Below are 14,800 nucleotides of genomic sequence, written 5' to 3' on the forward strand. Positions count from 1 at the left end.
CCCATGAATTGCTGTATCATCTGGACACAATAATAGCATTTTTGAGAGCTACCTGGAGTCTTGCATCTCTCTTTATGGCTCTTACACCTTCCTTTACTAAGGTTTTACCTATATGTGACACTAACTCCTCTTTCCTTGTGACACACAGTAAAGCCTCTCTAACTTTGAGAGAATTATAAAGTAGGTATGCATTTATTCTTCAGTGATGAGGTTAATTCCTCCCAAAGCATGTACCACGAAACTTCAAACTACTGCTCTGCTTATTCCCTAAAACCTAGGATTACACAATATTCTCAATACATATTCATGTCCTAGTCCTACCTACCCACACTTTGTATTAAAATGAACCAAAAGTCCTTTGTGCTTGCGCCTCCCCAATTCAGGGGTCTTTGAGTGTCTCTGATGAAGGCCTCCAAACTCTTCATTGCCATTATTATTTTGCTTTTTATTATTATTATTTTAATTATTTTTGTTTGGTTGCTTTAATTTTGTTTGTTTGGGTGATTTTCTTTTTGTATGTTTTTGTTGGTTGGGTGGTTGGGTGGTTGGTTGGTTGGTTTGGTGGGGGTTTTCTTTGTGTGGAGTGGAGTTGTTCAGGCTCTTCAACTTTTCAACTTTGTCTCCAGAGCATGCTTCTTTTTTGGGCACATTCCAGGCCTTGAGATTAGTTCTTGCTGGTTTAGGGTTCTGGATTTATCACTTATCACCGGCCGCCTTCTCTTATCGCGAACCAGCCCTCCTCTCCTCCCGATTTTTGCCAGCACAGCGAACACCAGACATTCCTCACAGTCTTGTTTTTTTTTTTTGATGAGCTGTTTCTCATTCCTCTACTCACTCCCCAGGCGTGGTGTTCCCCTACTCCCCACGGCTGGGGCGGTACAACCTGAACTTCCACGAGGCGCAGCGGGCGTGCGCGGAGCAGGACGCGGTGATGGCCTCCTTCGACCAGCTCTACGACGCCTGGAGGTCGGGGCTGGACTGGTGCAATGCTGGCTGGCTCAGTGATGGCTCTGTGCAGTACCCCATCACCAAGCCCAGGGAGCCCTGTGGGGGCAGGAACACCGTGCCTGGCGTCAGGAATTACGGGTTCTGGGATAAGGACAAGAGTCGCTACGACGTCTTCTGCTTCACGTCCAACTTCAACGGTGAGAGCGCTTCCTTCTGCCTTCCCTCCTAAATGGCTGTGCTCAAAACACTTAGTTTAACTGAGTAGCTTGGCAAGCTGTTAGTAAATAGTGTGTTCCTGATATTATCAGCTACCAAATTAAAAGTCAAGCAAATGAGCTGATGGAAAAGGTCACTGCGGTGTGAAATGAAGTACAGCAGGAGATGGTTTAGATTGTCTGATTTGTCCCAGTCTGAGGTTTCTCCTTAGACCTGAGATCACCTCAGAAGGACACACAGTGGTTTAAATCCTGGTTTTTCCCATAGCAGTCGAAGAGAGATTGCTGGAGATGGTTTTCAGAGGCTTCAAGGATTGTTTATTTTTTCTTATCTCAGGAACTTTTTGCCCAGCTAACAGTGGTCTTGTCTGCCTGGCATCCAGGGTGGGATCTGCCTGGTGAAGGCAGAGTTTATTTTATACAGCCTAAATTATGTGCTACATGTTTCCAAACATTTTCCAATGCAATACAATTTTATTAAATGCTCCAGCTCTGACCCCATCCAATCTAAAAGTGCCAACGTGTCACCCAACGTGGATGATATGGAGAAGAAGGAGGAAGAAGTATCCACCCCCCAAATTCTCCATCTTGGCCACATGTCCCTCATCATAAACATTCAAAAAAGTCTGTTTATCTACTTTCTAACAGTCTAATTTATACTTTACTAATTTTTGTGATTTGTTTCCATTCTCTCTGTGTTGACAATTTCCCCCAGGGGTTAGAATTCAGCACCTGAGACACCAGGATCTCACTCAGGAGTCTTTGAGATCCTCACCAGGGGGTTTGAGACCCCCAAGGAGGACAGGGGTAGCCCTGGCTCCCACAACCATTGAGGAGGATACTTATAATGGATTTTTCCATGATTTAACAATGTATTCAAGAGAAATACCTGTATCAATTAGCCTTTATTTTTTAATTCAACCCTTCATTTTTCTTTCTCTGTGCAAGTACTTGTTAAAAACAGCAAGGAGTTTTATTGGGGCTGTTTCACCATTCTGTTCTGCAAGGAGCTCCAGGGGCAGAAAGGGGTGCTTGGTTTGTCAAAGCTCATGTTAAACCTGGAAAATGCTGGGGATGAAATAATCAAAGTGTTAAAAAAATCATTGTGAGTTTTTGAGGGTACCTGCACAGAGTAAAGCCCTCTTTGCTGCATGGTCACACAGGTAGTTTTCACAGCTCAGGACTTGTACTGGCAGGATTTTCTAATACCTCCCCCTTCACCCTTTAAAATTTATACATGTCCTTTTAATGCTGGTGTGCAACCAGTTTAATTTGGTCAGAGTGATGAAGGAACCTGCAGTTCCTTAATTGAGGTTTCCTGTTGAAGTCAATATTAATTCTGTTTATAAAAACAAAATTCTTCCCTTCACCTGTCCTGCAGAGTCAAACAGATCCTGCTCATGTACCAGGTCTAATATGACTAATAGCTCCTTATCAGCAGACCTATTTCTAGCTGTATTTCTTAATAATTTAGATTTCTAATCTTAGTGCACTGCCAAGCCTCTGATCATTTTGCTCTGAGGTTGGACTGCTGTAAACCTTACTTTAGTGAATGCAAGCTTTTTTGTGCTATTAAATGATTATTTTTTTAGGTATGAAATGAAACTAAATGACCCGATCTCAGCTTGCTATTATTTCTGGGTTTACCTAGTGTCAGGGAAAGATTTAGATGGGTGCTGTGAGTGTTCAGTCTTCTGCAGCATCCTACTTGTGGATAATTCCTACACGACTTTGCACATGTTTGGCTTGCAGCCCACTAAGACCACGAAGCATGGCCTTTTTTATTTAAAATACAGATTGCTTATCCACAGTGAAGCAGCTTTGTCCTGCAGAACAGCAAAAAATAAACATAAGCCTTGGTTTCAGAAGATGTGCTCCAGTGCTAAGTCTGCCCCACCCTCCACAGAAAAAGGCACGTTCAAACAAAAAAAAAACAACTCCCTCCTCAAAAAAAAAAAAAAAAAAAAAAAAAAAAGAAAAAAAACCCCACCACAAAACAAAAAAAAAAAAAGAAAAAAAAAAAAAAAAAAAAAAAAAAAAAAAAAAAAAACCCACACAAGAATAAAACCTCCACAAAAAAAAAGAAAAAAAAAATTAAACAGAAAAACCCAAACACATCCTCAAGCCAACAGTGTTACATTAGGTCCAAAGTGATCTGAAACAAGTTTGGCTGATTTTCTTATCTTACTGTTTCATCCCATTAAATTCTGGCTCAAATTTTCTTGCTTCATTTATCCAAAAGTGGAATCCTGTATGAACTCATCTCTTCTGCACAGATTTAACCCTGTGCTGTAGAAATGTCACCAAGGTATAAATTAATCAAACAAAAATAATTAAAATATGATAGCTGCACTTTTCCTAATGTTTGCAGAGTGAAACTTTTCAGCTACTGCTCATTGATCACCCTTTTACACACCAGAAGCTGGACAGCATCTCTTAAGGAACAATTTCTGGGGAAAAAAAGAACTAATAATAGGTACTGACTAAGATAAATATTGTCTGTGCAGTGCTAGAAGGAGAGAGAAAGAGGAAGAAGGAGAAAGGTGAGGTGAGGATTAGGTAGGGGAGCAATCAGAGACAAGACACTGACATGAATCTCAGCCTTGAGGAATTTTGAAATTCACCTGGCAACAGAACATTGCACAACAATGGTGGGGAGAGAGAGAGAAAAAGAGAGAGAGAAGTGTATATATAGGGATTTAGAGATATAGATATATAGATATATTGACATGTAGATGTACAGATATAGATTACATAGGTATAGAGACAGAGATATATGTTATATATTACAGAGATAGATAGATAGATAGATAGATAGATAGATAGATAGATAGATAGATAGATAGATAGATAGATAGATAATATAGGTATATATATAGATGATATAGATATAGATATAGATATAGATATAGATATAGATATAGATATAGATATAGATATAGATATAGATATAGATGATATATGAAAAATATGGATATAGATATAGATATATGATAGATATAGATGGAGAGATAGATAGATAGATAGATAGATAGATAGATAGATAGATAGATAGATAGATAGATAGATAGATAGATATTCCCCAAAACTCAGTGTCAAATGTCTCTCATGGCACCAGCTGAAAATCCAAATTTCTGCTTCTCTCAGCTTCCATTCCCTTAACTCCACCTTTTCCTCACATGTCCCTGCTGCCTCCTCCACCATTCCTTGTCCCAAGCTCACCTCCATATCCAATAATAACCCAGCCACTCTGCCAACTCCCTATTTCCAGTGCAGAATTTTGGGTAAGCCTGTTCAATGGCATATGTTACCCCTCTCACTGCAGAGGGAAAAGGTTATAATAGGTTAGAATGACCCATTTTGCCACAGCTGCCAAAGATAGTGGCCGCAGGCAAAATTAAAAAATAATAAAAATATTAAGTTAATTAAAAAAAAAAAAAAAAAAAAATTCTGCAAGACCCAATATTGATTTTTTTTCAGCTCAGGAGCAGCCAAGGAAAATGAGAGGTGGTTAAGGTGGTTAGGACACAGTGCATTCCCAGTGGCTGCTGGAGTCTCCTGATAGTAGGAAACAGAGGAGCCTTCAGCTTTATGTAATGGAAGATGGGAAAATGCCAGGGGCCACAGGAGCAGGGCAGCATAAGGAGAGTTTAAAAAAAAAAAAATCAGTTGAGGGAGCTTCTGTTAAAAAAAGGTTGAGTGAGGTTTAGATATCTTCTAAATGGTTTCTCTATAGGGAAAAATATTCCCCAAATATATTATGATCTCAGAGATCATTAAAAGAAAGGTTCCATTTCAAATAATTCAGCTGTAAAAACAAAAAATCTTGGTCTGAAATACATGCAAAGCTTGGATTTTTACCTGAAGAAGAAAGGTAAAAGCCATGGTATTTAGCCATTAGGGTAAAAAAGTGAAACTGTAGTCATCAGTGCAATGAATTCAAATCCAGGTTCTGTGTTTTCCCTCCAGAATTATTGGATCCCAACTATGATGACTAGAAGGTACAAAAAATAATGGTTAAAAATGATGGGATTATACCATCAGAAAAAAAAACAACAAAAAAAAAACAAAAAAAAAAGCATTTTTTTCTTTTTCTATTACCTGCACAGGGAAATAATTTGAGCAAAAGTGCACTATCAACTAATCTTGATACTTCATGAAATTACCCTCTATGATGCTTTTTTATAGACTAAGGCAAATACAATGCTTACACATTTTGTTCTGCCTGTGTAGCTGATTTATACCCAAATCTTTCTGTTGGTTCATACAAGATTTGTTCATGTTTTGTATCCAAGAACACGAAATCACTTCATACCCTTTATATCTAACAGTACCAACAAGCTACCAGCTTATAAGAATAAGTAGTGATGTGTCTCATAAAACAAAGCAAAGAGTAACACCAGCCTGATGCTACTATCAAAAAAAATCCATCAAAATGTTGTGAAATAACAAAATATTTTCTGCCTGCACTGGATGGCAATATGCTTCCCAACCTGTTTTTACATTCCTTGTGCTGATAAAGTCTATTGAAAATAAATGTACACAGGCAGGGAGTGTCTAAGTTAGATTTGGAAATTCTGCATTGGAATTTCCTGGTGTCTCAGGGTTCATCTTTGGAAAGCTGAGGGTTCCTGCCCTGTGTGGAGACACAACCTGAATTGTCCCAAATCTTTTCCAGGGCTGCAGATCACCCCAGTTTCTCTGTTTGCCTCCTCCCAAGGAATGGGGATGCTCCTCTCCCATGCAATCTCTCCAGATGATCAATTTGAGGAAATAAATGCAGATTAATCCTTTTTTACAATCTTCCCCACTGATACTGATAGCCATAAACTAAGGAATGTAAAATGGAAGAGCTGGGTGTTACTCTTTATTTATTTTCAAAGGTCTTCTGAAGGACAGCAGCACTTTTTCTTTTTGAAGGAAAATCCATGAGAATCTTTTGCACTGAAAAGTGCTAAAAGAGCTAAATGTAAATATATTTATCAGGTCCCCTATAATTAAGCATTTTCAAAGAAAATAAAACAAGGCACAGCTTGCATTACACTTTTTTCTCATTAACATACATTTTGTTATATACTTTGTCCACAGAACCATAGGGCATAATTGATCTTTCATCAGCCCTAGGAGAATCAAGTAAAAACCTTGTTTCAACAAAGTTAAGAACACAAAGAATGAATTTCAGAGAGCATGTTAAAAGCACAGCTGTGAGCCACCTGTTTATTACAGCAGTGCATGTGACAAGGCAACCACATCTGCCATTTAAATGGGAGAAATCTGTGGAAAGCCCTGTCTGAATAATGCTGAGTGTTCATCTGAACATTTCAGTGTATGTTATCACTGGGAACATGTAGCAACTGTTCCAAAAACAGAAATGAAACCCAGACTAAAATTACACAGCCTTTATTATTCTGAGTCACTGGTATTGGTATGTTTAAAAAAAAATTCTCACATACTTAATTCAAAATCAGCTATTTGAGAGGATCACTGGATGTCAAAATATTTACCAGTCTTAAATATCTCTCTCCTCTTTTTTTTTTCTTTTTTTTAAAGAAACTTGCTAATAAACCTCTCAATTTAGAACTGAGCTTTAAGAAATGTCCAAGTGTGATTCATCCCTCAAACTCCCACAGTCTCAAGGGTGTGGGGTATTTAGGTCAGTGGCTGGAGTTTTCCTCTTTAAGCTGTTCTGTTACACATAAAATCTTAAAATAGCTGTTTCAGATGGGTTCTGAGCAGGTTTGCCCCATGGTTTGGCTGTGAGGAGTCAAATCAGGCAGGATCCTCTGTAGAAGTGACCCAGCCACCAGACATTAATGAGAGAGAGACAATAAACTCCTCCCTCTCCTTCCACAGCAGTTAAAAAATTCTGAGATTGAACAGTTAGGAACCCTTCCCAACTATTATCAGGGGGGGATAAAAACCTTCAAATCTGTAGGGAGTTTATGAGTGGAATTCTATGTAATCAGACATTCTGGATACACACTGCACCCCTGTGGGGTTTGCTATTAAATTTCTCTAGTTTGAGGAAGGAGCAGAGTATAGGAGTTTTTATTATTGATGTCATATGTCAAAAGCCTGACCTTCCTGCAAATCCCTAGGAAATTACATTCCACTGACATATGGTTTGAAGAGGAACTCATAAACTAGGTGAAGTTTAAACACTATCAGTCCAAACCCCTGCTCCCCTAAATCAGAAATCCTGTTTGTTTTGGGGGAACTCTTGGTAGTGTGTCAGCAACAGGATCCCATCTAGTAAACATTCTCTTTAGAAGCACGTTGTAAATGCTCTCAACTTGCAGAAATGAAGTTTTTAGAAGTGTTTTACAAAGGGTTGATTACCTGTTCTCAACAGTTTTCTGTGGGAATTCTGTAGATGCTGTCTCTGACAGCAACAAAATTTTTAAACAGTTCTTCTCCACCACAGCTGGATTTTAAATGCCTTCCTTTAAATTGTTCTTTCCTTGATACACAATTTAGAAATAAATAAAACAAATAAAGGTTATTTATACAATAATCTTTAGACAGGGTTAATTCAATTATCTTTAATATTGTCATCTGAGTTTCCTTCATTTAGAAGAAGAAATCCTGTTTGATCTTTACAGGAATCTGAAGCTGACATAGCTGTTTGCTTGCTCACCACTCTTTCTTCTCCAAGAAAGTAATCTCATACTAAGCAGAGTTCTGTGTATCTCCCTGATTTCTGTGAGGCAGAAAATAGATATTGTTCCAGAGTACATTTTTAATTAAACAGTAAAGAGTATGCTCTGGAATTAGAAAAAAAATTGGAAAAATAAAGTGCTTTCTTTTTTTTCAGCTAACTTTCCTTTTCAGGAACAGATTGAAAAGTTGTGAATTTATTTAGAAATTATTGAATGCCTTCAAAGGAACACGATTCTTCTGCAGTCCACTTGGCTGCCAAATCAGTGATGATAAATAACCCCAAGCATAATGAATGAAATTCTTACAAAGAATGTTTATTGCCTTGATAAATTGAGTCAATATTAAAATTATTGCTGTGTATGGATTAGGAGGGGAGACTTTGCTTTTTGGGCTTTATTTTCTGGCATATATTTTCATTACCTTGAGACAGGGAACATTTTTCTTAGCAGCACCATCAGTTCAGTCTTGTGTTGTGGAGAGGAAATTCCCTTTGATGACTAAAGAGAAACAGAGCTGCAGAACTGCTGGTGAAGACTTACAACAGACATAATTTTGCTCTACCACAGGCTCAGCTCTACTCCTGAGAAGATGTTTGATACCTTGGTTTTCTCATTAAAAATTTCTTTTTGCCTGTATTTAATCAGAAACAAGGTCACCACCTTGTCAGACAGCAAGGGAGCATGTGTTACCTGCAGCTGCCCTCCCCTAAATGGGATTATAATGATGAGTATATGAGTATAATGAGTATAGATTCAGGTGGAGATGCTGTGCTTTGATATTAACAGAAATAGATATAGCAATAGCATTGTCCTTTTTTTTTTTTTTTTTTTTAACTAGTCTGTTTTCTGGTTTTGGGCAAGTTTTTTTCCTTCTTGATACTTATCACCATACAAAAAAAAAAAAATCATTATTTATTTATTATCCTTCAGCTGGCACAGACCTAAATTAACTACTGTTTGGCATGATACTTCAACATAACATCTCAATTTTTTCTCAAAACCAGTGCTATAGTATTGTTGCCTGAAATCAAAACAGAAAGAAAACCCTTGCCACAGTATTAAAATGGTAAGATTAAAAGCAGATCCTTATTGGAAGCTTCCATGTGTATCCACAGTCATGGGCTACAGGCATACTGATATCAAATTTCTCCAATTTTTATAAGGTTGGTTGATTAGGATATCTTAGAATATATTAGGATTAGAAGAGGTACATCCAATAGGAGATTCAGCTGCCCCTTGTGCTGGTGCAAGGGCATCTATGCCCCCAGTTCCTGTTATTACTTCTTGTAGGTCCTCTACTTAAAAATAAAACCAAACAACATTTCAGGAATGTGTTAGAAGGTCAGCTTATTACTCTAAAATCTAAAAGAAATGGTGGGAAAAAATACAAGGAGCTACATAACTGTGTGTGTACAGAGCTGTGGATGTATGAAAAGTACAGAAAAAGTAAAAATTTTTATTAACTGTTGTGGAACTGGCTGTAGTCAGGAGGGGATTGGTGTCTTTTTCCAGGCAACAGCTGACAGAAGGAGAGAAGGGCAATTTAGGTTGGATGTCAAGAAGAATGTTTTTGTGGAAAGGGTAATAAAATGCTGGAGTTGTCTGCCTGGGGAGGTGGTGGAGTCACCATCCCTGGGTGTGTTTAAATAAAGGCTGGATATGGCACTTGGGGCCATGGTTTAGTTAGGGCTGGGTTAGACTCAATGATCTTGAAGGTGTCTTTGTGTTTTATCTTATTTTTTGCTAGGATCAGGATTAAATGTGTGAGACAGTATTTCTTGTTCAGACTCAGATGTTTATTAATTCTTATCTATATTACAGTGAGTTCTACAGCACCTCAATTTAACTAGCTAAAAATAGAGCCATATCTCTCTCTTTACAAAGCCTTTTAAGGATAAACTGTCCAATTAAGAAGGAACACCTAAATTATTTTTACTTTTAACCCAATAACCAACCACCCATGACCCACAATGCAGATTTTTCTATCCAATTAAACAAGATCACATAGACCAATGAAGAAGAAGGTAAAAAAGAAGATTAAGCCTCTCCCCTAAAACCTCCATCTTGCTTTATAGCTATTACTGTATTCTAAAACCTTAAACTCTAGATTTTCCACCGTGTGATAACACACATTTCTATTTAAACTACACACCCATGATCCCAGTTCTATTCTTGCCTGGAAGGGATAACCTGGAACAGAGACTAGTTAAAGCAAAAGGAATAAAATAGGTATTTATTGAAAGGATTCACCTTGAGCACTGCAAAAGCCTGGCTACACCCAAATCAAATCCAAAATAGATGGCAGTCATGGGTCTTTACACTTTTGTAAGTTTTTGTTCATCTATACACTGGAGTCAATTATCCAGCCACAGCCCCAGGCTGTGAATTCTCATTCCCCTGGCTTTCCCCCTTTTCCTTGCAGTTGTTTCTGCTTTTTGAGTCCTGGATGTCCTTGATTCTCTGGCTAGAAAGAAATTATTTTGTCACTACTCTGTGAAGGAACACATGATATAAAGTTTCAGATTTCCACAATAAGCAACAGATTCTGAAAAATATAACAGCTAAAACCCAAGGCATCACTATAATTTAATTTTGGAAGCTTTCTCCTCAGCCTCAGGTCAAAAGCAGAGTTCTCTTGGGGATCAGTTCTTGCCAGCAAAAACAACACGCCCAAAATTTGAAAGCCTAAAATTCCCAGTGGCCAGGGTTCCAACAGCATCTTCCAACCTGGTGATTCTGTGATTCTGTGATCCCAGGATTTAAGGCTGGCAAGATTGGCACTGCAAACACCCAACCTTCACACTTCTAACAACTCCTCCTTCCTCCTCTCCATTCCCAGGTAGTTTCTACTACCTGGTTCCAAGAGTGTCTTCCAACCTGGTAACTGTGATTCTGTGATCCCAGGATTTAAGGCTGGAAAACTTGTTACCACTAATGCCCAACCTTCACACCTCTAACAACGCGTCCTTCCCAAACCAAGTCGCTTCTCCTACCTAGTTCCAGCAGAGTCTTCCAACCTGTCAATTCTGTGATCCCAGGATTTAAGGTTGGCACCACTAACACGTAACCTTGTACCTCTAACTCCTCCTCCTTCCTCCTCCCCATCCTAGGTCATTTCTACTACCTGATTCCAACAGCATCTTCCAACCTGGTGATTCTGTGATCCCAGGATTTAAGACTGGAAGCATTGGCACCACAAACGCCCAACCTTCACACATTTAACTCCTTCTTCCTCCCCATTCCAGGTCATTTCTACTACCTGGTTCCAGCATTCTTCCAACCAGTCAATTCTGTGATTCCAGGATTTAAGACTGGAAGCGTTGGCACTGCAAACACCCAACCTTCACACTTCTAACAACTCCTCCTTCCTTCCCCATCCCAGATCGTTTCTACACCTAGTTCCAGCATTCTTCCAACCTGTCAATTCTGTGATCCCAGGATTTAAGACTGGAAAAGCTGGCACCACAAACACCCAACCTTCACACCTCTAACATCTCCTCCTTCCTCCTCTCCATTCCCATCTGAGATCATTTCTACTACCTGGTTCCAAGAGTATCTTCCAACCTGGTGATTCTGTGATTCTGTGATCCCAAGATTTAAGGCTGGAAGCTTTGGCACCACAAACGCCCAACCTTCATACCTCTAACAACTCCTCCTTCCCCTCCCAAGTTGCTTCTCCTACCTAGTTCCAACAGTCTTCCAACCTGTCAATTCTGTAATCCCAGGATTTAAGACTGGAAAGGTTGGCACCGTTAATGGCCAACCTTCACCCCTCTAACTCCTTCCCTTCCCAGATCGTTTCTACTACCTGGTCCCAACAGCGTCTTCCAACCTGGTGATTCTGTGATTCTGTGATCCCAGGATTTAAGGCTGGAAAGGCTGGCACCACAAACACCTAACCTTCACACATTGAACTCCTCCTTTCCATCCTAGGTCATTTCTGCTACCTGGTCCCAACAGTACCTTCCAACCTGGTGATTTTGTGATTCTGTAATTCCAGGATTTAAGACTGGAAGTGTTGGCACCGCAAACACCCAACCTTTACACCTCTAACAACTCCTTCCTTTTCCAGATTGCTTCTATTACGTGGTCCCAATAGAATCTTCCAACCTGGTGATTCTGTGATGCCAGGATTTAAGACTGCGAAAGTTGGCTCTTCTAACACCCAACCTTCACACCTCTAACAACTCCTCCTTCCTCCTCCCCATCCCAGGTCATTTCTGCTACCTGTTTCCAACAGAGTCTTTCAACCTGTCAATTCTGTGATCCCAGAATTTAAGACTGGAAAAGCTGGCACCACAAACACCCAGCCTTCACACCTCTAACAACTCCTCCTTCCTCCTCTCCATTCCCATCTGAGATAATTTCTACTACCTGGTTCCAAGAGTGTCTTCCAACCTGGTAACTGTGATTCTGTGATCCCAAAATTTAAGACTGGAAAAGCTGGCACCACCAACACCCAACCTTCACACCTCTAACAACTCTTCCTTCCCCTCCCAAGTTGCTTCTCCTACCTAGTTCCAACAGAGTCTTCCAACCAGTCAATTCCATGATCCCAGGATTTAAGACTGGAAGCGTTGGCACCGCAAACACCCAACCTTCACACCTCTAACAACTCCTCCTTCCTCCCCACCCCAGGTCGCTTCTACTACCTGGTTCCAACAGAGTCTTCCAACCAGTCAATTATGTGATCCCAGGATTTAAGACTGGAAGCGTTGGCACCGCAAACACCCAACCTTCACAGTTCTAACTCCTCCTTCCTCCCCACCCCCAGGTCGCTTCTACTACCTGATCCACCCCACCAAGCTGACCTACGAGGAGGCCGTGCAGGCGTGCCTGAAGGACGGCTCCCAGATCGCCAAGGTGGGGCAGATCTTCGCCGCCTGGAAGCTGCTGGGCTATGACCGGTGCGACGCGGGCTGGCTGGCGGACGGCAGCGTGCGCTACCCCATCTCGCGGCCGCGCAAGCGCTGCAGCCCCGCCGAGGCCGCCGTGCGCTTCGTCGGCTTCCCCGACAAGAAGCACAAGCTCTACGGCGTCTACTGCTTCAGGGCCTACAACTGAGGGGTGTCGGCTGGAGTGTGAAAGTTGGAGGGGTTTTTTTGGGGTTTTTTTTAGGTTTTTTTTGAAGGGTGTGAAAGGTTTTTCTCGCTTTTTTTTTTGGTGGTTTCTTTTGGGGGTGTTTTTTTTGGGTTTTTTTGCGTTACGAACTCATGCAAGCTACCAAAACTGTGATAAACCTCTTTTACTTACTGTAAAGAGTCATTTTCATAGCAAAACTCTTTTCCTTACTGTAGAGTCATCTTCATAGCAAAACTCTTTTCCTTACTGTAATGAGTCATTTTCATAGCAAAACTCTTTTACTTACTGTAAAGAGTCATCTTCATAGCAAACCTCTTTTACTTACTGTAGAGTCATTTTCATAGCAAAACTCTTTTACTTACTGTAGAGTCATCTTCATACCAAACCTCTTTACTTACTGTAGAGTCATCTTCATAGCAAAACTCTTTTCCTTACTGTAGAGTCATCTTCATAGCAAAACTCTTTTCCTTACTGTAGAGTCATCTTCATAGCAAAACTCTTTTACTTACTGTAGAGTCATTTTCATAGCAAACCTCTTTTGCTCACTGTAAAGAGTCGTTTTCATAGACACTCCCTTCTCCAAACCCATTGTGGTTTGTTTTGTTTGTTTTTTTATTTTGTTTTAATGTTTTGGGTTTTTCTTTCCTTTTATTTGTGAAAATATCGTTCCATAGATATTTTAAATTAATATAATTTAATGGGAGCTCTAGGTATGGAAATTTTAGATTCAAATTCTTTAAGCTATGTCATCCCAAAAAAAAAAAAAAAATTATAATTTTCATGAATGGGGCATGCAATAGAGCTTGACAATTGCTAGGGCACAATTATGGAGTGTAAGGCTACTCAAAGCAGAAGCTTTTAAAAGCACAGATTTTACATATTTGTACCAGTTTGAGAAACACTGCAAATTGATTATGACAGGAATTTTAAAATAAAACAATCTTTTTGTTAAAGGGGATCAGTGAGGTTTCTGAAAGAAATCTCACAACAATATATGTTAGCAAATAACTGTTTTCACTGGTTCACATGGGAACAACAAGGAGTTTAATAAAAGCAGCTGAAACGGTCCACAAAAATAGGACTAGTTTTACAGTTTCAAACCTTGCCTTTCTGAAAAATAAGCTCATGGTCCCATGCATAGGAAGAAGCACAATTAGTTCTCTTGAACATTTCAATTGTGTTTTTGTTGTGTATAAATCATTGAGTGAATAATTAACTAACAAGGAAACTCTTGTTTTCTTCTTATCTATCTCCAATTTAAGATGCCTGAGAAGTGTTGTATTACCTTTGAGTAGCTTTACTGAGCTATTTTTAAACTCTTAAAGGCCATTTGCTAAGCAGCATAATAGCATCTACTCAGGGCAGTTGTATAAATGAACTGCTGGACAGAGAAATTGTAAACTTTAGCAGCTTGATTTTACATTAGCCTTTGAAATGTTATTGTCTTAATTAAAGAATGTTACGATATTTAATATTTCTTAGCTATTTACACATCACATGAAATAAAAATTAGAAAAAATATATTTAAAATGGTGAAGTCTAAGCAAAGACTATTAGAAAATCTGAAACCAGCCATTAAGTTTTAGAAGAGAAAAAGGAAAAAAAAAAATAACACTTCATTTCCTTTCATCTTACTTGTATCTAAAAAGTACATCTGTTTTTTAAACTATCAGTGAAATAATATAGTATCGCTATCCCTGAATTATTTAGTTAGTCCTCCTTAGAGTTAACAGAAGATAAAGCTATTGAAATACTTATTTTCACTAAATCTGCAGTGGTCTAGGTGGAAGATGTTTACCTAAATCTGCCAGTGTCAGAGAAAAACACGCACTGTGCATGGTGCCTAGGATTTTCAGAGCTGCCTAAAGCACTAGGTCCTCCCTAAATACCAGTTTG

The 14,800-nt window shown here is 39.2% G+C and overlaps 1 protein-coding gene across 1 annotated transcript in view; it reads left to right on the top strand.

The window, feature by feature from the left end:
• The window catches only part of HAPLN1 (hyaluronan and proteoglycan link protein 1), a 38,466-nt gene extending 23,976 nt beyond the window's left edge, over positions 1-14,490 (top strand). Inside the window, exons 4-6 of the mRNA XM_079331769.1 lie at positions 843-1,145; positions 12,597-13,095; positions 13,472-14,490. Coding sequence (XP_079187895.1) covers positions 843-1,145; positions 12,597-12,886 — 593 coding nt within the window. The 3' untranslated portion in view covers positions 12,887-13,095; positions 13,472-14,490. The remainder of the gene's footprint in view (positions 1-842; positions 1,146-12,596; positions 13,096-13,471) is intronic.
• Positions 14,491-14,800: the final 310 nt, after the last annotated feature.

Source organism: Erithacus rubecula (genome assembly GCF_903797595.1).
Source record: "Erithacus rubecula genome assembly, contig: scaffold_101_arrow_ctg1, whole genome shotgun sequence".
Lineage (NCBI taxonomy): Eukaryota > Metazoa > Chordata > Aves > Passeriformes > Muscicapidae > Erithacus > Erithacus rubecula.